This window comes from Eleutherodactylus coqui, chromosome 1 (genome assembly GCF_035609145.1).
Source record: "Eleutherodactylus coqui strain aEleCoq1 chromosome 1, aEleCoq1.hap1, whole genome shotgun sequence".
Taxonomy (NCBI): Eukaryota; Metazoa; Chordata; class Amphibia; order Anura; family Eleutherodactylidae; genus Eleutherodactylus; species Eleutherodactylus coqui.
The window spans coordinates 452,549,432-452,575,615 of NC_089837.1; the positions used below are offsets into that span (position 1 = coordinate 452,549,432).

Genomic DNA, 26,184 nt, shown 5'->3' on the forward strand with positions numbered 1-26,184 from the left:
TGTCCATCTATCTAACATCTATCTATCTACACATCTCGTCTGTCTATCTATCTATCTCATATCTATCTAATTATCTACGTATTTCAAATCTGTCTATCCTATCTATTCATCCATCTATATCATATGTATATAATAAATATATATATAATATCTATCTATCTATCTACCTGATATCTATCTATCCATCTATCTAATATTTATCTATCCATCTAATATCTATTTCATATCTGTCTATATATCTATCTATCCATCTAATTCATATCTATCTAATAGCTATATATTTATCTCATCTATCTATGCATCCATATCATACCTATCTATATAATTTCTCTATCTATCTATCTAATATCTATCTAAATTTATTTCATATCTATCTATCTCATATCTATGCATCCATATCATACCTATCTATCTAATCCCTATCTATCCATCTGTCTCATATCTATCTATCCATCCTATCTATCTAATATCTATCTGTCTATCTTATATAGATCTATCTGTAACATATTGATCTATCTAGATATCTATCTTTGTTGCAGTATTATATTCCTCTGTTTATTACGATCAGTAACTATAAATATTATATTTCTTTTTGTCATTAAATAGTTTCTAATGCTGTAATGATAATTATATATTATTAATTTGCTTATAAAACCAATGTAACTTTGTTATAGGTTTTCACAACCTATGTACCCATTTAACATAACTTTATAATCTGTTCATATTTTTAATCCTTTTTTTTAGTATGGATTCATTAATACCTGTTTAAAATCACTTGTGATAGAAAAATTTGGGGATGACACCTGGCAAAAATTAAAGTAAGTTCCAAAGATATTTCTTAGGCACATGTTAGGATGGGGTATGATTTTTTAGATATGTATATATTAAGTTAACTATTGCAGATAAGAGCTGTTGTACCCAATGTTTTTATGTACATGTGGAATTACTCTTTCTGTCTGCCTGCCTGTCTGTCTAGTTGTCTTCTAGTCATTAAAAAGCCTTAACCCTCATGTGGTACCAGTTTCAAAGTAAAGGACTGCAAAGAACAAGGTTGGGGTCAAATAAACCCCATGATATCATACAAGAGTTACCAATATGGAGAAATATGTGTATGGCCCTATCTGAAGCACTTCATGATCTGCTGCATAACAGGTTACATTTACTTTGCAGAAACCTTGCTGGGGTCCAGGATACCTTTATGACGTATGAAGTTTATGATGATGTTATTACACTGAAAATGATCGAAGAAACTTGCAGAATGCTTAGTAAGTGCCAATCATTTGATCCACAATGCAAACACCAGACAAGCAGTTCTTAACTGCTTCCGCCTTCTCTTTTGCAGGCTACATAGTGCTCAATGACAGCTATGTAAAGAATAGAGGAAGCAGCAGTGCCGTTTCCTCTAAGGGACTCCATGATCACCAGCAACCCCCTGCCATGGGTTTAGTGTGAATATACTACGGTTATTTTAAAAATAAAGAACTATAAATTTAGGAAAATATGTTTTCGTAATTTTTGTATACATTGCCGCTAATAAAACAAAAAAAAAGGGAAAATAATTCAGTTGAAAAAGGTGTTAAAAATAGTCCCATATGTCATGAACAAACGCCATGGCAAAAATATTTTTGGCAGCCCAAGAACAAATTTGGTTATAAAACCAGCACATGCATAAAATCCCTAAAAAGCATCTGGTCCTTTAGGGCCGAAACATTCTGGTCCTCAAGAGGTCAATTTACTTTTTTTTTAATAACAATAGTTTTTATTGAATTTTCAATTACACATACAGAGGCATAGAAGTATGAAAAGATTTCCAGTGATAACACAATAATATAGCTACGCACCTTATATCTTCTGAATGAAAATATGTAACAAGAAAATAGCAATCAATTGTTATCTTAATTCACATCTTGTGTTGCTATTTTTGGAAAGAAAATTATACAATAAGGAACAAAGGCCTAGCCAGGGCCAAATCATTTCCTGAAGGGAACAGGGAAGGGTAAAAGGGGTGGGGTGGGGGAGTATTTCCTCTATCTCAGGGCTGCCGCCCCAAAGGGCAAAGGTCCCAGGAAACCAAATTTAGGTTAGTAAGCTTAACCCCGCTGCAGGAAAGGCGTAGTTTATCCATGGGGTCCATATACTAAGAAATGTATCACCTTTATCTTCTGTTATCGAGGTTAGCTTTTCATTTATCAGGTACCAATTCATGCGGCGTTTAACTCCAGAAAAGTCCAGAGAAGCTTTACGCCAGGAATGGGCAATAGTTTGTTTTGCAGCTAAGAAGAGGAAAGAAATCAACCTCCTGGAATTTGGGGTTATATTTTGAATCTTATTATTCAACAGGGCCTCCCATTATGATATGTTGCTGAATAGATTAGGGAGTATGTTCTAATCCAAAATCTTTTAACTCTAGGGCAGGACCACCATATGTGGAGCTTGTCTCCAGGGGACGAACAACCTCTGAAACAATTTTTAGAATAGCAAGGGACCGCATGTGCGATTCGGGTGAGGACCAAATACCAGCGAAGAAGGATTTTGTATGAGGTTTCCAACATTAATATGCTACGGACACCACGGTTGATGGATCTCCAAATCTGAGACCACTCCTTCTCACTCAGAGCGTCCCCCAGATCCCACTCCCATCTAGTTACATACGATAATTGTGTACGGTATGTTGTATGAACAAGATTCGAGTATATTTGAGAGATGAGACCTTTTGCCTGCGGATGTTTAAGGCAGAAGGATTCGAAGGGGGTAAGGGTATATGGAGGTTTCATATTTTTCAAGGAGGAGGACGACCAGTTCTTTAACTGTAAATAACGGAATATTTCTGAGGGTGGTACATCCTTGTTTTTCTGTAAGATAGGAAACATAGTCACACCCTCCAGAGAGAGTAGGTGATGCCCCTATTTGTCCAATTTTGAAAAGTGAGAGGGGAGTCATGGCCTGGCAGAAAGAGTGTGTTACTTAAAAGTGGCAAAAGGGGTAAGGTGGGGGGAGAGCAGATTCCCTGAGTATTTTATGGAGTCCCATACTCTAAGAGAATGTTTTATAATTGGGCTAGATATGATAGGCCTGTGGGTCTGAGGGATCCACAATAGTGAATCAACTGTGAGGGGGTGAATTTCCATGGCCTCTATAGAGAGCCAAAGAGGGGCATTTATGGTGGAATGTAGGGAGGCTAACTGGGCTACCTGGGCTGCCTGATAATATTTTGTTATATTAGGGGTTCCCAGACCTCCTTGCTGCCTATGCCTATACAAAGTGGAACGTGATACTCTGGGGATAGAGTTATTCCAAATAAAGCGGAGGGTCATCTGTTGAAGTGTTTTCAAAAAATGCCCAGGAACCAGAACTGGAAGAGCTCTAAAAAATAGAGAAGTTTAGGAAGGAACGACATCTTTAAGGTCAATTTACTTTTTATTCAACTTTTTCACATCCAGTGTCATTATGGGTCTGATTGTGGGACCCCCTACTGGCAGCTGGTGTGTCCTTAGGTGAAGGGGTTTCCCTGCTGTACTTCACTATGGGTTTGGCAAGCATAGCGTCTGCTAACCCAGATCACTTCAGGATGGGCTCGATAATACCATTAGGCCTCTTCCACATGGGCGATAGCGATTTGGATACGAGAAAATCGCATTGCTGTAGCTGCTATGCGCTTGAGATTTTCTCACGTCAGAGATACGATTTTCTCGCAAAAATTCTAACACAACATTTTCTCGTGCGATTTTATAGTGCGAGAGAATTAATTATCAGGCAGGTGTGAAGTGAACGGTCTCTGACCCCGCACACTTGCAATTCTCATTTAAGTCGCACACCTGTGTAACTTTTACCTTTGGGTGTGTCAGTGCGGAATCTTTCAGCGTGGCACATTGACTCGTGTGGGAAGTGTTGGCCCATTGGCTGCTTGACATTTCCTCAAGAGGGCTGCTGTAACTCCTCACAGTTCTTGCTTTGCTCTCCAGAACCTTCCCCCATGCTGCTAGGAAATCACCCCTCGCTTCTGAGAGGCTCAAAAAACCCCGCCCTGGAGAATTTGCATAGATCTCCATAGCAGGCAGAGTTTTCTCGCATAGCATAGCATGCGTGTCACTAGTGGCTGCTATGCAATGCTAGAAAATCGCACTCTCCATAGGGAAACATGGGCTACAAAAAAATGTACATGGGCTACAAAATCCACTACAAAATCATCGCTACAATGTGAAGCTCATGGTTTCCAATGGGTTCTTTTACATGAGAGATGTTTTCTAGCCTGAAAGAACCCATTGGAAACCATGAGCTTCAGGCTGCATCCGCATGGGCTATAAAACATCTCTCATGTGAAAGAACCCATTGGGAACCATGATTTTGTAGAGATATTTTGTAGCCCGTGTAGATGAGGCCTCACATACATGCGTTTTGTAGCGATGATTTTACAGCAAGATTTTGTAGCCCATATGAAAGTGGCCTTAGGCACTTGATGAATCAATCACAGCCATTCATTGAGCGCTGGCCATCACAGCGCTAAGCCAATCAGAGGCAGCACTTCCCAGAGGCAGGGATTTTTCAATCCCCGGCCAGAAGTGATGATGAAGAACAGTGCCGGGGATCGGGAAGAAGATGCAGCAGAGCCAGACAGCACTTCTAGGATGATGTTCTCTTTTTTTAATTTTTTTCCAGCAGCCAGGGCTTAGTTACAGCATTGACAGTAGGATTTCCTACAGTCAAAGTTACATCGCACCACACGAAAATCGCGTTTTCATGCGATACGATGCAACAGAGAGGAAGGCTCCATTGGGAAACATGGGCTACGAAACCTCACGAGTCGTATGCATAATGCGAAACCCGTGAGGTTTTTGACTGCCAGTGTCGCAGGCTACAAAACATCACAAATGTGAAGGAACCCATAGGAAAGCATGGGCTTCACATACATGTGATTTGTAGCATTGTCGCAACGCTTGAAAATCGTGCGACTTTGTTGCCCGTGTAAAGGAGGCCTTAAGGTTAAAAAATTATGTTAATGGGTGGACATTCTGTATTTCATCTCTACCTATGTGCTCTTTCCAGGTATATACATGTAATGCTATAATTTGGTATACAGGTGTATCTCAGGAAGAAGTCCTGAAGCTATTTGGAGCTTATTTCTTCTCCTTCTGTAAGCAGTCTGGATATGATCGAATGTTACGAACTTTGGGAGGGAATCTAACGGAGTTTATAGAAAATCTAGATGCACTTCATAGCTACCTGACACTTTCATATAAGGTAATTCCTTATATAACATTCTTCTATCTGAAATGTCTGTGTTATAGACTGTTAGCTGTTTATCTCCTTATAAACTTTTTAGAATTTTTTCCTTACTGCCAAGTATAACACTATATTGACTGCTGACTTTTACTATCTGCCACATGACGGTGTGATGGTTGATTAATTATTCAGGAACCTCAATGCCTTACTTGAAAGATATAACATCACAGTGATGGGTATTAGACTTTATGGAGCTGGGACATTGACTCAGGGATTTATTCCAATTACCATTAACAGAGCCAGGAAGGAATTCTTCTCCTAATATGAGGTAGTTGCCATCCACTTCAGAAAGGTCTTTGACTTTTTCTGGGTCAACATAAGATTATTTTGTTTTTTTGTGGAACTGTGTCTGTTTTCAACCTTATCAACTGCAACAGGTTATTGTATGTGTTGGCTCAGTGGTGACCTCGGTGGGGAAAGTTCGTTATAGCAGCTAAATAAATTTTACTATACCAAAAACAATATTTACAGCATATCACTCCATAGGAGGGTTCAATGTACTTCAACGCTACAACACTCATCAAAATAGAACAATCTTCTTAAAATAATAGCACTCAAGCACCTACTGAAATTCAAAATATTGTTCACAATATTTGGCATAACATACCAGCCTATACATCTTCTCTCGATTCTCCGAAGTGGCAGCAGCAAGTCACACGTAACTTGGGCCTTTCTCATATATGCCTGATTTATGCAAAATTTTGACAACTCTCTCCTAAATGGTTCTGATAATTTCCGAATTGTAGCTGCTGAGATTCTACATCAAGCTTCCTTCTGCCCTGGTCATGTGGAAGTTCCTTAGCTACACACACTTAGCATATAACATATACCACATGCAGGGGTCTGACACATTCCTGACAGCATTTTAGCACACAATTAATGCATGGAAGCCTTCACCAAAATATATGGTTCTTGCAACTAATGCTACCTGTCCATGGGCAATTGTTCACTGCGTAAGGCCGCCTGCAGACGGGCGGTCGGATCCGGCTGCGAGGATTCTCGCCGCGGGACCCGACTGCCTGCAGAGAGCGGCGCGTACTCACCCGTGGCTATGGCTGTTTGATGTGCCGGCTTGCCGGGCAGCCGGAGCATGCGCAGACCGGAGCCGGCGGCCGGGCAGTGACGTTTCTGTGCGGGGCTCTGCGAGCCTCGCACAGAAATAGAGCATGCCGCGGTTTGTTTGCCGCGCGAAATTTCGCGCAGACAAACTTCGGCCGTTTGCCTAGGATTGCGTTTGCTAACGCAATCCTATGGCAGCTTCCAAGGGCGGAATTTCCGCCCGTCTGCAGGCGGCCTTATCTGGGGCGATAATCGGCCGCAGGTAACGCAGTGAATGCTTTCTATAGCGTCACTATGGAAAGCACAGCTCCCTGTCCACGAGCGGAAAATCATAGCGATTCTCTGCTCACAGGATTCAAATCGCAGCTCTCCCCTGCTCCCCGGCAGCGGCTCCTGTGGCAGAGATCTGCCGCGTGATATTGCTAGGCTCGCGGACAGGAGGCCTTACTTCTATTTAACCAATCAGCCCATATAACCCAGATAGAACCCAGGGAGGAATCAGGGGAACATCTTTACTTAAATCTTCCAAATGCAGAGCTAAGGCCAAGCTAGAAAGAGACCGGGGAGGAACAAGGAGAAAAGTTAGTGCGGTGGGAAGTGGAACGTCAAAGTGTAAGTAACCAAGGGCAAGTTTTTCTGAAGAGTTAGCATCAGCAAAAGATAGAGAGAAAAAAGGAAAAGAGCTTGGCCAGGAGAGAACTGCAGCAAGAAGCTAGTACAGGCAAGCGAGTCAGAAACAGTCAGTTCTTTGTAATCCCAGCAGAGAAGTAAAGCTGGAGTGTAAAGTCAGGAGGTCAAGAAAGTAGTAGTTTAACCCTCACCTCCTGAATCTAATCAAAGTTTTTTTTTCTACTGTCAAAGTGTCTTAATCCTCTTTAAGTAATTGTAATTCAAGTTGTGTTACTGCTGCCAAGTAAAGAACTCTCTCTCTCCCTGCCAATAAAGCGTTAAAGTATTTTACCAGCTAAATCCTACTTTCTGGAGTAACTTCCCACCATCTACACCATCTGTACTGAGGTACCGCACTACATGCTCCAGAGGCGAGGACTACTACCTCCATTTATGCTTAGTTCTCCTCTTTCTTTAAATTTTTTTTTTGTTCGGAATGGGTCCCTACCTGTACATGGACTGGCGTCACGACGAAACAACATCTTCCCCCAGTGCTTCACTGGGGTATCAATAGCTTACCCTGGGGCAGCTGGCATCCAGACCATATGCACCAACTTCCATTATTTAATTTGTGCCTTGCTGCGCCATAAAGAACATATAGCATCACATCATCCCATTAAACAACTATGTCAGTAATTTACTTCACCTAACCTTCTTTATCTCTGCAAGGCCTTGCACTAAAATGGTGGCACCATTTACACCATATGATACATAAACCCTTTCAAGAAGTCCCACAGAATCCAAGACTCCCACTGCAGCCAGGTATTTTGTACCCCACAGAACCTGATAAGTAGAATGCACACACTACTGTTTCTGACATCCAGTTCACTGGATATAGACCTCTCTATAGCACTTGGACTCTTTGTGGCACTTCCTATTCTTTGTCTGCATAGTGTCTGCTGCACACACCTTTATTTTGCACACTCTGTCTCTGCTTCCAATTAATGATGGGTTAGGAGATTCCCTCTTCTTTCACATGTTGTGGGGTCCTCAGCCCTGGTGGTCTAGCTGCACCTTCATTGTCTCCGGCTGCTTCTTCATCGGCGCAGCACAGGTCTGCGCAGATATTTCCCAGGTGCACGGATGCTCCAGCATGGCCTTCATCACTTCAGCTCTCCTGTAACATTCTGCACGTTTTGCCTCACTGACTGGATAGGACTGACTGACTCTTCGTTCTTCCTTCTTATCTCTATGATTGTATTGTCTTCAGGAAATGAATGCGCCTTCTTTTCGAGTGGAAAAGACAAGTGATGGGACCATGCTCCTTCATTACTACTCTGACAGAATAGGCCTTTGCCACATAGTTCCAGGTAGGATTTCATAATTACCAGATTGGATTTGAATATGGAGAAATACATACAAGGAGAAAGAATTTGCATTATTTGAGCAGTTTTTCCAGATTTAAGCACGGAGTATAGCGGTACTCAACTGAATGGCCTTTTTTATGGAGACATTGGCCCTTTCTTGATTGGAGCTTCCCTGTAAGGAAATTAGACATGTGACCCCGGAGTGCAGCATAAACTCAAGTGAGCAAGTTTTCCATTAATCAAATTCAGTAAGAATCCACAAAATTGAGCGATCTGAGTGACTTTGAACAATGTCTGGTCATCAGTGCTAGAATGGCCAAGGCCAGGATTTAAAAAATTGGCCGTCTTGTGGGGTTTTCTTGTGCAATGGCATTGGGAATATAGAGAATGGTGTGATCAATGAATCAAGGAAAATCATTCAGAGAAAGGCATCCTGTGGACACAAACAACTCTTCAGCAAAAGGGGTAAATGGAGGATGTCAAGAATCGTTCTGTTGAATAGGCGGTGCACAGTCAAGCAAAGTATAGCTGAGTACAATACTGATGCTCCAACTACTGTATGTGAATGCAAAACTTGTCCCTTAACATGGATGGGCTATAGCAACAAATGACTAGTTTGAGTGCCGTTGATATCTAAGACAAACAGAAAGGCGAGTCTCCAGGGGGCAAAAGAGTGCAAATTGGATCACCGAGCAGTGGAAAAATATGGCCTGGTCAGAAGAATCCGGATTTCTGTTGCACCATGCTGATGGGAGGTCAGTATTTGCCACAAACAGCCTGGACCCTTCTGGTCAGCTGTTCAGAGCACCTCCAGCTAATTTGCAGCAACTACCATAAGCTCTCCTGCAGAATAATTCCAGCAGAATGAAGGCCAAAGGAGTCCCTCCTAGATGGGTGCCTCTAGTAAAGTGGCCATTCAGTGTAGGTTGACTATAAAAAAAAAAGTAAATCGAAAGGTTTCTTGTAACAATACCTTAAACTTTCCCTATGGGTGAAATAACAGCTGGAAATGGTATAATTTGTTTATTTAATTAAGGTAGATTAAATGGCAAATTAATATTCGCTTCTATTAATTGTTCACTTGGATTTACAGGGATTATAGAGTCTGTGGCAAAAGATTTCTTTAATAGTGACGTAACCATGAGAATCATCTATCAAACTGAGGAGAGGGAGCGCACTGGGAAGAGAGAACATGTCATATTTGAAGTTCTCCAGAAGATGGATGGCCAAAAGAAAACAATAAACCCAAAGGAGAATTTGGAGGAGGAAAATCCATCCCACCAAGATCAGGTAGAGCCAATTCAGAGTCGTACAACAATTCTACATAATTGGACCACACAGAGACTCGGGGTGCAGCATCCTTGCTATGTGCTTGAAGCAGGAAAGTCCGAATGGATGGACACAAGTGGAAAGACTTTCTTCCTGGAAGCATTCACTATAGTTTATGCTCTAATCTAATGATGCATTTACAAGGTTGTTCACGATAAGGTTACTTCTTGGGCAACCTCTTCTACCATCCATGATATTAGGCTTTATTCATATTTGTGTTATCATCTCCATTGCAGGTTTTGACACATCTGACATAGATAATAATGCATCAAGCAGCACTGATGTTACTATAAAAACAACACATCTACAAAGGACCTCATTGTAGGTCAATGGTGGTGATGTCCATATGACCGATTTTAAATGAAAGCCACAACGCAGATGTGAACCAAAGCTTACAGATGGTTATAATATCCATCACCTCTAAATTTTTCTATGTATTGACCAATTCCACATCTAACCTTTGTAACCAGGAACTATTATTGAGCTGAAACAAAGTGACTAGCGACTACTGGGCAATTTCTCGCTCGGTACCAGGACAACTATTGCTGAAAATTACTCGTTTGAGCAATTTTCCAACTAATAGTTGTCCCACGTAAAGCCACCCTTGGTCAGAATAAATACAAGATAAGTAATGTCATGTATTTAGAAAGTTATTGAACTTAACATGTAGATTATAGCTATCTGTACAATGTAAAACGGATGAACCCCTCAGCACATGACCACTGCCGCTAGTGATTGGTGGGAGCAGTCACATGCTGGTACAACGCATCATCACTCTAGCAAGGTAAGCTCAGACCATTAGTGGAGCACCGGAGCTGTGATGCTGAGTGATGGAGCATCTTAATGGTGAGTTGGATATTTTTGCTTTTGTTGCAGCTGTCAGAGTTTTAATCTTTAATATGTTTTTTTTTACATGTACTAAAGCAGAACGACAGAGAAGGAAAGCAATCAAATGTTGTAAATAAGGGACTGTCAAAGAAATCTCACTGGGACATCATCAGGAATGTTGTCAAGTTCGGAAAAGGTGATTGAACTAGTCGCACAACAATTGTAATAGCGTAAGAAATCATGATTAGTAGTGCAGCTACAGAGAGCGGAGATGGAGCTGGCAGGGCCAGTAAGCCTTATCAAGGGCATTTAGGCACAGCACTAGGGCACATAAGTGACATTTGCTCCAGGTGAAGAAATAGCTAATTACGGTAGAGAACCTTATGCAGGAGTGTAGCTATCAAGAGTGTTAAGCAGAATCGGACTGGCCCAGAGGGGAACAGGTGAATCTCTCTGTGGACCCTGAGCAAGAGTGGGCCCCCAGCCCACACCCACCTATAGTACATGCAGATTGGCTTAGATACTGTATGCTGGTAATATACTTTGGCTAGTTTAGATGACATCATTGCGCCATTATCCTCCCTTTCTACCTCTTGGGTCCCGTCGTCTTAAAATCACTCCGGGGACCCCCACCATCAAACATCTTCCATCTTCTTGCTACTGTCTGTGGCTTGGAATTGTGTTGAGTACATGCCACCAACTCACAGAAATCAGAGGACTACTATTCCAAAGCACGAGCCAGGCAGCAGGCTATTGAGGGCCCCCAAGACAGAAGCAGGAAAAGTATGTGCGCCCTCTCCTACTAGGTAATTAAAAGGCATTCATTTTCAGGTTCCTGTCACCCCTTTCTCCTCCTTAGGGAACTATAACTCCCAGCTGCAGACCACAGGACCACGAGGAACCTGCGTTCATACTTTGCATTTTTTGTGCGCTTCTGCCTTTTTAAAAACTTCATGCGGTTTCTAAAAAAAAATTGCAGCTTTTAACAGTGCATGTGTTTAAAAAAAATAAAATGCATGTGTTTTTTGATACGGTATTTTGCTCAGTTTCAGAAACGCACCAAGAAGCGCAAAGTGTGAATGCGTTATAAGAGTCTGTTATATTGTAAATGTTGCAATGGGCTCCAGATGCAAGATTCAAGTAACAACCAGCACAGACAAAAAGTGGAGGAGTTACCATAGCAGCTGATCAGATCACATTTGTTCTACCTTTTGAAAGCAAATGTGATAATGACCGGGAGCTCAAAGATGTTGCTATCATACTATCTATGTTGCAGGAAGTTTGCTAAATACCTTTCAGCCAGTTTATCCCAGCAGACTGTGGATGGATGAAAAGGCATTCTGCAATGAGTTCCCCTTCCATATTGTGTTCGACAAACAAGTAAGGAAGCTGCCTTTATCTTTGATAACACCGTAGAACATGGGATCTCCAGGAGATGCGAACTGAGCTTTTATGTTTATGTATTCTCAGGCCTTAGTCAGACGGGCGTTTTTAGCCGCGATTTGCGCATGCGCATGCGTCCGGCGATTTTATAAAACCATTGCTTTGCAATGGTATCGGACACATGAGCGCTTTTTATGCGCTCGTCCGATAAATTATAGAACAGAAATCGCAGATCGCACCTATGTGCGATCTGCGATTCCTGTTCTCTTCTCTATATGCGCTCAATGGGGCCGGCAGCAGCAGCGCCGACCCCATTGAGAACATATAGAAGACAAATCATTCTTCTCTGCCACAGCTGTAACAGCTGTGACAGAGAAGAACGATGTTTGCCCATTGAATTCAATGGAGCCGGCAATACAGCCGCTCCATTGAAAGCAATGGGCTGCCGGCGTGCGCGGGGTGAATTGTCGGGAAGGGCTTAAATATATAAGCCCTTCCCTGCAATTCATCCTAAAATGTGTTAAAATAAAAAAAAATTGTATACTCACCTTTCCGCTGCAGCCGGAGTCCAGCCGCGGCCGCTGTCAGTTCTCCTGAACTGCTTCTCGGCACTATTCAGCCGGCGGGGCTTTAAAATCCCCGCCTGCTGAATGATCTGCCTCTGATTGGTCACAGCCCTGACCAATCAGAGGCAGGTTTCACTCACACACCCATTCATGAATTCATGAATGGGTGAGTGACTGCTGCCTCTCAGCGCTGAGCCAATCAGGGGCAGGTCTGACTCACATCCATTCATGAATTCATGAATGGGTGTGAGTGAGACATGCCTCTGATTGGCTCAGCGCTGAGCCAATCAGGGGGCAGGTCTGACTCACACCCCCTTCACACCCACTGCAGGACGGCCGCGCGGAGCTCCGGCTGCCGGGAGAAGGTGAGTAAATATATATTTTTTATTTTTACACATTTTAGGATGAATTGCAGGTAAGGGCTTATATATTTAAGCCCTGCCCGACAATTCATCCCGGGCTCGCCCGCAGCGCATTGCTTTAAATGGAGCCGGCTCTATTGCCGTCTCCATTGAATGCAATGCGCTGGACAGCTCCGGCCCGTTTCTAATGAAACGCGGCTAGGAGCAGATTTTCAGGCGATTTGCGGGCGACTTGCGCGCACCGGTCACGCGATTTGCGGATGCGCATCCGTCATGCGATCCGCAAATCGCGTGAAAAAACGCCCGTGTGACTAAGGCCTCAAGGTGCAAACACAATCATGCTTATACAGTATATAAACTCTGAAGCGGTTATGGCACTCCCGCAAGCACCACAACCCTTTCAATCAGCTGATCAGTGGGGATCCTGAGTGACTGACCACCACTGAACAGATATTGATGGCCTACCCCTGAAAGAGGTTTCTGGGCAATATTGATGACTTATTGTTCTTCTACCTCTAACACAAGTATTGGAAGTGTAATAAGAGGTTTCAGCTTCCATTGATTTCAATGGGAGTAAAACCGGCTATTGCATTTCCGCTCCTGACCCCTATGATGACATCTAGCCCACAGCACTGACAGTGAGACGATCAATCAGCTGATCAATGGGGATACTGTGCGGTGGGTCTCAAGCGATTAACTATTGATGACGTATCCTGAGGATAGGTCATCAATAATTTTTGCCCTGAAAATCCCTTTAAATTTAGTGGCCCTTCAAGAAATGACATTGCAATTATTACGTATTTCTGATTGAATTGTAAGCAGTGTGACCCATATTCTTATAGCTTTCTTTATTTTCCCCTGTAAACAGCTGAAAGTGAAGCAGGCTGGAGTAAACATACAGAAATATGTCCCTGGGATCCAAACTATGGAAATCAGATTAGATGACTACTTCACTATTGTCCATCCTCAAGTTACTTTCACAATTTCAAACATTCAGATGTTCACTAATAGTCAGTTTGTGCTGAAGACAAAGCGAGAAATGATGCCGGAATCCTGGAAGAAGCACCCCATGCTGAAGCTCAGAGGTGACCAGATCTCTGTTCATAGTTGTATGGATTTCTGTTGTTCTCTATATTTGACGCTTATTTGATAATCATTGGTATCAGACACGATACATACAGCCAGCACTTGTCACTGTGTCTGTTACTGAATAGGATGTGTTTGCAGTTGGTATAATTCAGGCCATTCACATAAAAATCAGCCTAATGTTATCTTATTGGAGAAGGATTCTTTTGTGGAGGCATACAGAGGTTTTTTCTCATTGAGTTATATGACATCAATAAGAAAAGAAAGTATGGTAAATGACAATACACCCATGTGAGAGCGGCCTGATGAAGAGACTTAAGTAGTCTCAAAAGCTTGTTGTAACATCTTTTTTTTTTTTGCTAGCTGTTAAAAGGTATCATATTCACAATATTATTTTGTTTCTCTTACTGAGAACAATATCATAAAATAAATGATAGCAAGTCCCATAGCATGCTGTATTATCAAGGCATTAGTCAGGTTCGCCCTGAGCGTAATAGGCACTATGCCCAGGACGAACGTAATGATGCGTTCACACAGGGGGCAGACTGTGGAATGGCGTAAAATATCATATAATCTAAGCAAAAGGAGAAAGGAACAACCTCACCCTGACTACTAGGACAAGAACCGTCCTGCCTAAAAGAGAGGTTATTGCCTCGATAAAGGCGACCCCACATCTCGTGCCTTGGCTACTAACTCTAGTAAGTAAAAGAAGGAAAACACTAATAAACAAACTAAATCACCACTTAGCTTTACAGCTAAACACTCACCACTACGAACACGTCCTCTATCCACAAGAACTGAGAAAATAATCAGAAATAAGCAGATTTAAACAATGATCAAGGCAATGCAAGTGGACAGACAGAGTTCCACATACAGCACGGTAAAATCATTATATGAAACAAGAGAACAAAATCTGGGACAGGTGAAGCACTGAGGGAATACAAACAAACGATCAAAGTAACACCATGAGAAATGACAAACAACAAAAACATAAACATCAACCTGTTGGACGGACCGGAACAGTGCAACTAGTCCGTCTATGCGCAAGACCACCATGCCATGACCCGTCGCAGCCAACAGACCATGACAGTACTCTTCCCTTAAAAAGACTTTGTAGTTTCCCTTTCATTTGTCCCCTTCTAGAACCATGGAGACTCCTTGTGGGTTGTTGATAAAAGTACCATTGCTATCAAAATTGCTATTAAAGGTGTTGTCTGGCCCCTAATTTTCTTAAGGATCACCAATCCCGTTACTCGTGTTCTGACACTTCCTAGATCCCCTACTGGTCTTTACTTGTCGTCCCACTAGACACAGATAATGTTATCACTCAGCTAATCACAGGCTGGGGCTGGTCACCAATACAGCCAGTGATTGGCTTAATGGTCACATTTCCTGTGTGAAGAGGTACAGGAAGCATAGACCGGCAGGGAACAGGGAAGTGGGGAATTGGACCGATGAGTAGGATTTCTTTTATTTTTTAAGCTAGTTTGACCCTTTTTAAAAGCTTTGTACTGGTAGAACAGCTGCTTTTCTAAAGAAACAAGGTCTAGTTGTTGAGCTACAGATGTATAGTAGGCCTCTCCTCACTTTGTCACCCATTGTTATATCTACATAAACATTGTTAGAGATGATGGCCAGCTTGGCAACCGAATATTTTATTGCTCCAGTACATCTGACATAAACAAATGAAGCAACCGGTCTTCAGTCACTTTCATTTTTTCCCTAACATTTGGTGAATTAGCAAGAAGTAGTGGACAGATAAAAAGGAGTACAACTGCAGGATCACATTAGACAGAAGGGGACATTTATTAAATGCTTTTCGCCAGAAAAGTCACACATTTTGGTACAAGTTAAAAGTGGGCTCGGCTTGTGTGGATGGGGTGTGACCACTGAGGACCAACACATTTATATATAATTAAAGCCAGAAACTGGCATAAATTATACCAGAAATGTACCTTAGGTCGCACCTGGCATACATTACCATTTAGGCACACAGAGATGCCAAGAATCATCGAATACATGAAGAGGCATGTATTAGGGCATCGTGCGCCAGAGGAAATTATATTAAGACCGACATTAGAAATGCCGGTTTTAGTAAATTTTCCCGTGTTTGTATAACTATGAAGTCACATAAGTCTGCATAGTATCTTGTTGGATATTTTAAGGCTATTAAAATAGTCTCTTAGATGTACTTTTTTTGCAGCTACTATGGATCCTGTCATTATAATGTGTTAATGTATCTTTATCTACTAAATCATTCTTTACAGGACATATGATATGGATGGATTCCATACAATGCATGATCTATATGTGTTCTCCAAAGCTGCGCAGTTTGCAGGAACTAGAAGAGAAAAACATGCATATTTCTGATATCGCCAAACATGATGTGACGAGAGATCTGATTCTTTTGAACCATCAAAGACTGGCTGAAATTGAGCTGTCCAACCAGTTGGAGCGGAAGAAGGAAGAGCTGCGTATTTTGTCTAAAAACCTGGAGATTGAGAAGAAAAAAACTGAGACGTTGCTGTACGCTATGCTTCCTCAGCATGTGGCCAATCAGTTAAAGGAGGGCAAAAAAGTCCAAGCAGGTAACATATCAGACTATGTCAAACAATGTAGAAGGTGAAATCCATCTCCTGACATGTCTCAGGCCTCATGCACAGAAGTACTAGTTTGTATTTTGAGACCACGACACAATAAGCAATATGGAACTTTATTCTGGCCTATAAGTTTCCATCACGCCCCCCCCTCCCTTCTCTCCTCCAGTAACATATATAAAGGTTTCCATCATATCCCTCCTCTCTTTTCTCTCTTCCTGTAACATACATAAAGGTTTCTATAATGTCCCCATCTCCCTTCTTTCCTTCTGCAACATACATAAATGTTTCCATCATGTCCTCCTCTCCCTTCTTTCCTTCTGCAACATACATAAATGATTCCATCATGTCCCCCTCTCCCTTCTCTCCTTCTGTAACTTATATAAAAGGTTTCCATAATATCCTTCTCTCTCTTCTCTCCTCCTCTAACATACATAAAAGTTTCATCATGTCTCCCCTCTCCCTTCTTTCCTCCTGTAACATATATAAAGGTTTCCATATCCCTCCTCTCCCTTCTCTCTTTCTGTAACATATATAAAGGTTTCCATCATGTCCCCCTCTCCCATCTCTCCTTCTGTAACATATATAAAGGTTTCATCATGTCCCCCCACTCCCTTCTTTCCTCCTGTAACATATATAAAGGTTTCCATCATGACCTCATCTCGCTTTTCTCCTCCTATAACATATATAAGGGTTTTTCAATCATGTCCCTCCTCTCTTAGTCCTCCTGTAACATTAATAAAGGTTTCCATTCTATCCCCCATCTCCCTTCTTCGTCCTGTAACATATATAAAGGTTTCCATCATGTCTTCCTCTCTCTTCTCTCCTCCTGTAACATATATAAAGGTTTCCATCATGTCTTTCCTCTCCCTTCTCTCCTCCTGTAACACATATAAAGGTTTCCATCATGTCCCCCATATTTTTAGGCTGCCTTCTCACATGGTGGAATCCATGTAGAATACCCACATCAATTCCAAAAGAATTCTGTGGTGGCCAAATCTGCACCTAAATGGTGTGGATTTTGCCCCACTTTTAATTGCAGAACAGTGGGACCACAATCTCCCTCTTTCTACTGGTTATACCTCTAGCTATGCAGCTGAGCATCCTACTTACTTTCTTTGCTGTTTAACTTCACTCTGGACTTATTTTGAGTCTGAGTCTGAAGTCTCAGATAACATTGAACATACACTGTGCAACTATTGTTGAGATAGTCGCGGAGAAAAGACACTGGAAATATACAAATTAAGCATTTGTTTGCTTTTACACAGAGTGATGAATTTTCATTAGTTGTTTGCAGACATATTCTTTCCAGAGGGAATCTCCATGCAAATTCATTCGCAAATCGTTCAAAAATGAACCAATGTGACTTTACACAAGACAACTTTTGATTAACCAGTTTTTGGTGAGCTGAAACTAAACAACTAATGACTGTTACCCAGTTAGTGACTGTGTTTAGATGGAATGACTATCATTTGCATTGGCTCTTTCAAGCAATTATTTCGCCAATAGTTTTCCTGTAACGTCCCGCAGCAATCAAGACACAAGGCCCATGCTGAGGAGCTGGCAGGGGTAGAGATGACACTTTTCGCGATCGCTCTACCAAACTCTACCCATAGGGACATGTACAGCCTGGGCCAAGGCACCACTAGGCCCCTTCCAAGCAATGCTAAAACAGCGGTTACCTGTATCTGAGCGTAGTGGACTGAAGAAGTTATCACTCGTAATGACACCGTTCCTTCACACCGTTGATTATCCAGTGGTAGAAATAATAGAGTCCACACACTGTTATGCTTGAATACCTCAATCATTGGGAACAGGCAGTGACTGGAACTTTACTTCTGGTAATACAAAACTTCACACGCCAGTGCAAGAATGACAGTTAGGCAAGGTCAGGGAGGAGAACACAGGATGACACCAAAACTACAGGCTAAGTTATCTGTAAGGTTCTACTCCTGGAAAGGGAACACTCCACTGACACTCACTTGTACTTTGTAGCGTGAACACTGCACAGTGGACTTCTTTCTTCCACTCACTCAGGGTAGGGGTCTTGGGATGGGGACATCAGGATACCTCTCCTCAGCTTCCATCCTCTTCACAACATGAGGGTTGAAGGTACCCCCATGTGACTGGCACTCTCTCTCAGAAGAAAATGGACTGAAGAAAACCCCTGAAGAACAGACAACCAGAACAGAAGCCCTTTGCACATCTCTTGCAAACACATATATAGGGCAACATCACGTGACAAGACAATTTGTTACATTTTCCAGATATATCCCAGCCACTTTCAGACATTAACCTTTTATACAGCTGTGCAATACACATAACTCAAGACACAACAATTTACACAGTGCATCCACACCGAAGACATGACATGTATGCCTATTATCAAGGGGCCAGATATATAGACTTCGGGCCACTGTAATTCCCCCCTAATTAAAATAAGCAGACCCCAGCGCGTCCAAAACAGAGTGTAATATCTGGAGAAGGGATATCTCAGTGTACTAATCCAGTTCACCTCTAGGAACACTGCACAGTCTCGGAGTGTGCAAGGCTAAACCTATAAACACAGCTCCCACCCTTCAGTTATTTATACAGAAAATTAACCCATTCTAGTGTTCTGAGACACCTGAAGAATATCACTTTCTTATTAAGGCACTACATAATGACAGCATGTATCACTCTTCTCCCAAAGACAAATGATATGAGGCAAGTGGAATGAACATCACTTCCTCTGAAAAAGAGAATACAACACTGATGCGGTACTAGAGAACAGAGCAAGGTGACTGGTAGGAAAAACAAGAGACAAGTGGAATGACCATCACTTTCTCTGAAAAGGAAAAGACTCAGTGACGGGTGGTAGCTTAAGTCAATACTCCCATATCCGAGACTAAGAGGATGAAGTGAAAAGGATGCCCCACCTACTGGGACAGCTAGGATGGTGGACAGACACTGGCACAAAAGATGCACGGTGGGAAACAAAACCTCCAAGCATACATTTATCATTCATGCCATTCGCGCGGTCACATTCAAATAGTAGCTTTTAGAACTAGACATTACTTTACTTAAGACTTTGTTCTCCACCTGCACAATATCTTAAACTATAACATTGCATAAACATGTTAATACAAAATAGTATAAACATAGCATAGGCAATTAGCAGCACTGGGCTATGCATGGGGAAAAATATATAACTTTATAGTCCTTAAATTTTAAGGGGCTTAGCAACAGAACACGAAAATGTCTCTTATGCAAATAGTCTTTTGAGATCAATATCTAAAGCAGTTCCTAGGATGTAATACTCTGTGAGCAGGAATTGGCTTTTCAGACTCATAGTCCGTAGACCAGCCAGTGGGAGTGGGCAGACTCGACCATGTGCGGATCCCCATTGAAGCTACAGATGAGGGACTCTTAGGATGCCAAATTCACCTCACTGCAGCCCGTTGAGGCGACGCCAAGTTGCGCGAACAATGTGCCGTCAATTGTTCCAGTATTTTCCCATGAGAAACTTGTTCGGATTCAGTTCCTTGTCTAGAGGGTCCTGCTAGGGGTTGCCGCAACTCCCTACATAAATGCAGGTGCTCACGGGAGTGGAACAGAATGTTCACTCCAGGGTCCTCAAAGTCCCTGACAAAGGAATGCAATCCTGGAGGTATGACCACCCTGGCTACCCGATTCCCTCAGTGGATGATAATCTAAGGTAATACCATTGATCCTTCCCGATAAGGGCCGATCTGGCGGGTGGTTGCCAGTGCGGGGGTTTTCTCGGTACGAGCAGGCCGTATTCCTTTTCTAGGCCTGGCAGGTTTCAGAGTCCCAGGCCAAATAAATTTCTTCCCTGAAGCTCTATTAGAACTTCTCTCTGGTAGCGGAGAAAAAGGAGTAGATAAAGGGTATGCCAACCCAAGGAGCTCTGGCTCATCTCCCTAGTAGTACTGCGGCTGCGGTGGAGGGTATCCCACAGCCACACCCTGTATTTTCCTGGCACCCTGGGTCTCTTGCTGGGGAGGAAGTATCTTCTCATCTTCTCACTTGAATAGCTGGAGAAGCTCTGTACGGTGAGGTCCAGTGACTCCTCAACGGCATAGGTCTCCACCTCTTGGTGGCGATCCTGATTTTCGCGCCATGGTTCCTCAGTGGGGGTAGTCTTCCCCCTACTTTTTCAGTAGGAAAGGCAGTAACGTCTTGGCGGAGAATTTTTGGCTGTAACTCTGCGGCGGGAATACCTTGTGAAGAAGAAAAACAAGGTGGCCAGGTGCCATCTTGGGTGTCCATGTTGAAACTCATGTGGGGCTCTGTAACAAAGTCCATCAATTGCACACGGTTCAACAGCATAATGACATCATCTCCCCTAGCATAATACACTTTGGTCACTGCAGCTTGAGAGGAATTTTCTAGTAGAATAGTTGACTTTGACTTTGAAACTCAGTCCGAGTACTCTTGGGTACTGAATACAGACATGGCAGAAACTTGACACAGAGATTTGACTTCTTTCTCAACACGCCAGAAGAAAAATTGACTTCTTGCGGTAACGCAAGCACGTGGATGTGGCACAGAGGCATTTTATCCTGTTCGTGATGCCAAAAGTATAGGGTTACTGTAATGTTCCGCAGCAACCAAGACACCAGGCCAACACTGAGGAGCTGGTGGGGGTAAAGATGACACTTGTCACAATGGCTCTACCAAACTCCTCCCCAGAGGGATGCGTACAGCATGAGCCAAGTCACCGCTAGGCCTGTTCCAGGCAATGCTGGGACAGCGGTTACCTGTATATGGGTGTAGTGGACTGAAGAAGTTGTCACTTGTGACGCCACCGTTCCTTCACACAGTTGATTATCCAGCGGTATAAATAAGATCTCCTCTAAAATATCTTTATTCCAAGCTGAACAAGCCTGATTTATCTAGACTCAGAGAGCCTCTCTATCCTATTTAATAATCTAGTTGGCTGCCTTTGAACCCTCTTTAGTAGTCCTATAACATTTTTACATTGTGGAGTAAATCCCATAGTCTTCACAGTTTTGTTTCTATTTAATACACCCTAAAATCTTACTTGCTTTTGCAATTGCTGTATGATATTGTTTACTGCTGCCTAAAGGGGTATTCTCGGACTTTCACTACTGATAACCTAGGATAGGTCATCAATAGTTGATCGACGTGGACTCGCTGCTTGGGATCCCTGTTGATCGTTTGGTTCTCTGTCAGTGCAGTGGGTTGGACGTCGTCATATGTGGTCAGGGGAAGAAGTGCAATGGCTGGATTCCTTTCCATTGAAATCTATGACAGTGCTGCCTCCTATTACACTTCTGGCTCCATATTGCGGTCAGTGTTGAAGGTCCAGTCCTGGCCACCCATAGGCGCTGGAAGCGTAATAGCAGGCGGCGCTCTCATTAATTTCAGTGGGAGTAAAGCTGGCTATCACACATCTGGCACTGACCAGCAGAGATGACATCCAGCCCGCTGCAATGTTCAGCAGATTGGCAGGGATCCCAAGTGACGGGTCCCTGTGGCTCAACTATTGAATACCAATCCTGAGGATAAGTCATCAGTAATTAAAGTCCCAGAATACCCAAGGCACTTCTCTTGCTCTGGTAGTTGCAGTTTTATTCCATGTAATGCACATGCAGTAATATTATACTTATTACGTATAACACATACTAACAAATCATTTGTCTCCTTACAGGCGAGTTTCCGACGTGCACAATACTCTTCAGTGATGTAGTGACGTTCACTAACATATGTAGTGCTTGCGAGCCCATTCAAATAGTCAACATGCTTAATGCAATGTATTCAAGATTTGATCGTTTGACCAGTGTGCATGATGTGTACAAGGTAAAGGTACAATTTAGTGCTAATATCAATAAGTGCAGCAAATGTATAGTTGTACAGACTTGTAATAGGGCTTCCACAGAGTTGTATGGCGCCTTTACTGTACCTCTGATTCCATACAGAGACATTCAGAGGTTTTATATGACAGCTACATTGTAGGATAGAGGTATTTATCCCAAGAAGCAGTGCTGCTCAGGAGAATAACTCTCTCTCTCTATATATATATATGGCCCCACTGAGCCTGTACTGCAGAACACAGAGGCCGTAGGGCTACCTACTAGGGAGCTATACACCTCCATACACTGCATACAGGAATGAGGCCTTGAGTTTTTCACAGACAAATGATAATCATATTTTCTCCCCTAGGTTGAGACCATTGGAGATGCTTACATGGTGGTTGGAGGAGTACCAGTTCCTGTCGAAACTCATGCGCAAAGAGTGGCAAACTTTGCTTTGGGCATGAGAATGTCAGCAAAGGAAGTTATTAACCCTGTATCTGGAAACCCTATTGAGGTAGGTAGATGCAAGTGGCCAAATCACCCAGTTACTTTCCATTTATATTCATTATGCCCATTACCATAGTCATAATATAATATCTACTCACTTAGATCAGAGTTGGCATTCACACTGGACCAGTGTTAGCTGGAGTTGTTGGAGATAAGATGCCAAGGTACTGCTTGTTTGGAGACACTGTGAATACAGCTTCTAGGATGGAAAGTCACGGGGTTCCAGATAAAATTCACCTGAGTCCAACAAGTTACAAGTAAGAATCATAAAGTGGTTAAAGGAGTTTTCCAGCCATTAAGAAAAAACTTGCCCCAGGGTAGAAAATGGCATAAATAAAATAGATATTACTTACCCTTCCACTGTGCCTTCAGTTCAGCGCCATAGGTAGCAGCAAAGCCAGCCATACACATAAGGGCTTTGACAGACAAGCGTGTTATGCAATAGCCTCGCTCCTGCCCAATTTGCTCTTGCCTGTGCACCACTCATTCATGCGGGCAGAAGAATTACCCTAATGCTGTGCCGCTGATCGCGGGTTTGTGCTGCGTTTAGCGCATACACGCTCGGGCACTGGATAGAGCAGATCCTATTGTTTTCACAGGCACAAAAAAAAAGTGAGAATGAAGCCATTGAAATCAGTGGATTCTATTCTCTGCATTATGCGGTGTAACACATTCGTCTGTTTAAGCCCTGAAGTAGATTTTGGCTGAACATCAACCCAACTGTTTCTGCCAACTCTCTATGATCAGTCTATGATTAAGGCCAACATGCTTGCCTGAAACATGTAAGACGGCTCATGCTTCTTGTTCCTCTATGTCTGTCTGGATTTTTCAATAAAGAGAACGAGTTTTTACCCTACGTTGGACCTACTCCCTTTCCCTCTGCATCTGCTGTGGTTTCCAGCCAGTCCTTGCGTAGGAGCGACTGCAGAGGAGCTGGTTTCTGGTTGGCATTTTCATTGATCTCATTGGGTTCGCTCTCATTATTCTTTTTCGTGCACGTGGAAAAAAAACACAGCATGCTCTATTTTTGTGTGGAATTAAGGCTAAATGTAAATCTATGGAAGGTGTGCAAATACGCAAGGGGACGCGTGAAACACTGCGCAAAACCACAAGGAAAAGAAGACATCTGGATCTCATTAGGCCAAATAGCCTTTTTAACCATTGGAGGAGTATGTCGCACACATGTGAACTGGCCCTGCATGCGCAAAAAGTACAATCGTGAAGTCGCCCAAAAGAGTGGGTTTTTTTTATGAATATGCTTTCCCTCCAGTTCACAGCTATTCTGTATGAGTCAGAGGCATAACTTGAAGCTCCTGGGCCCCAATGTAAAACCTGTAACAGGGACCCAACTATAATGCTTTATTCATAGTACTGGGCTCCCTATATGGAGAAGAGAGGCCTTATGGGCCCCCCTAAGGCTCCTGAGCCCGGGTGCAACCACATCCCCTATAGTTACACCAGTGGTACGAATGCATTCATATGTAACAGATTTAGTGCATATGTTCTGCAATGGAAATGTCCAAACTAAAACCTGTACCATTTGATGTGAATTTTTAAAGCAGATCCACAGTAGAATTCACCGATTCTATTGAAGGGATGAAATTTGCTGTAGATCTGCATCAATATTTGCACCAAAATCCTTGAAGTATGAAGGCTACATAAGGCTGCATTCAGATGTGTACTGTCTAATTTGCAGACAGCACACAGACCCATTATGGCCTATAAGAATATTCATATGTGAAAAATCACTTCATGTCCTATTCTGCAATGTGGAGATCAGACAGCGCATAGACGTGTGTCTGTGTGCCATCTGATGCAAGATGCACCTGACTGTCTTGGCTACCACTCTCATATGGCCATCTAAATGTGGTGTAAAGGGGGAATATACACAGGGGCGTAGTTAAAGGGTTGCAGAGGGAGAGGGGCGCCATGGAAGAGGTGAGCAGTTTTATGAATTGCACATGGTAGGTGGTTACAGATTATACATGAGCTGGCTCTACCAAGGACCGTGCTGGAACCATCTATCTATATTACTACATAGTACAGGACAATTGATTACATAATTAATAAATAGCATATACTCGGTTATTTTAGATGATCAGAAACTCTTAAATAACTGGCTCTATTTCTGCATTTTCCAGGGTTGTTCTGTTAGAAGTGTAGGTGAATATCCAACAGGGTTAGTACATTACTTAATGTTAATGAGTTCATACTTTTGCAGCGCCCTGAAAGATCAAGAATTTGAAATACTGGAAAGAGGAGTGACTGAAGTAAAAGGCAAAGGGAAAATGAGGACATATTTCTTGTTAAAGAATTTGCTCTTATCAGACGAAGAAATAATGGGAAGACAAGATCAAAACCCAGAGTCCCATCCGGGCTGCCCTGCAGGTAGGCGGAAATTTTGATCTAAAACTTTGTTACATTTTATAGCAACTTCTGTAATTGAAAATTTCCAGGGAGGAGACTGTCACACAAGTTGATGAGTTGTCAGAACATCCAGGTGTATTTGACTATTAGGTACTGCAATAAAGGAGTATTGCAGTGTATTATATGAACAATTAGAAAATGGCAGTTATATTCCTTAGGCTACAATCACATAGGCGAGCGTGATATCGGGCCAGAGAAACACGGCCTGATAGCGCACTTGTCAATGTGCGTTTTACCTGCGGATGCAAGGCATTTTTTAATGCGAAAACTCCTCATATCACTTCTCTGAAATACCAATCCTCAGACATTTATTTTGAGTGCGTTTCTGAGGAACGTGAAAAAAATAGGACACGCGGTGATTTTTTTAACCTCACAGCATTGCTATGACGAAAAACATTGCTTATGTGCATGACTCTATTCAAAAGATTGGAGATGATATTTGCGCGAGTTTTGTACGTCTCGCAACACAGAGGACTCACGCGGGATTTGTGTTCATGTGAATGTGGCCTTAGTTGGACTAAAAAAAAAATTGGGGTTAGGCTAATTTCACACAGGCAAGTGTGACATTGGTTCGTAAAACTAGTTCCGATATCGCACTCTTCAAGATGAAATTTCCACACTGATGCAAGGCGTGTTTTTGTATGAAAAACGTCACGCATCACATCAGTAAAGCTGATAGCTGCGCAGAGGATCGCAGAGTGTTTCTCATCGGAAAAAATGGGAAACCTTGCATCGCACTCGCGTGCACCTAGCAGCGTGGATCAGCTATTGCTAACCTATTTGACCAGAATACGCATGATATGTAATAATAATGTAATTTATTAGGTCACATTCTTTCAGACTCAAATGAATTAAGGAAATCTTCTGCAGAAATGGAACCAGCAGTAAAAGAAGAAACAGAAGAGAAGAGCGGTGATCTGGGTAAACCTGTCCCCATGTCCAGCACTTGCCACCTGCTGTAG

General features: G+C 42.5%; 1 protein-coding gene across 1 annotated transcript in view; it reads left to right on the forward strand.

Annotated features, from left to right (window-relative positions):
- The window catches only part of C1H13orf42 (chromosome 1 C13orf42 homolog), a 48,998-nt gene extending 22,814 nt beyond the window's left edge, over nt 1-26,184 (forward strand). Inside the window, exons 4-17 of the mRNA XM_066588984.1 lie at nt 745-818; nt 1,171-1,265; nt 5,078-5,238; nt 8,219-8,318; nt 9,409-9,605; nt 10,572-10,668; nt 11,749-11,852; nt 13,652-13,868; nt 16,137-16,457; nt 22,144-22,292; nt 22,656-22,802; nt 22,898-23,052; nt 25,017-25,183; nt 26,063-26,184. Coding sequence (XP_066445081.1) covers nt 745-818; nt 1,171-1,265; nt 5,078-5,238; nt 8,219-8,318; nt 9,409-9,605; nt 10,572-10,668; nt 11,749-11,852; nt 13,652-13,868; nt 16,137-16,457; nt 22,144-22,292; nt 22,656-22,802; nt 22,898-23,052; nt 25,017-25,183; nt 26,063-26,184 — 2,106 coding nt within the window. The remainder of the gene's footprint in view (nt 1-744; nt 819-1,170; nt 1,266-5,077; nt 5,239-8,218; nt 8,319-9,408; nt 9,606-10,571; nt 10,669-11,748; nt 11,853-13,651; nt 13,869-16,136; nt 16,458-22,143; nt 22,293-22,655; nt 22,803-22,897; nt 23,053-25,016; nt 25,184-26,062) is intronic.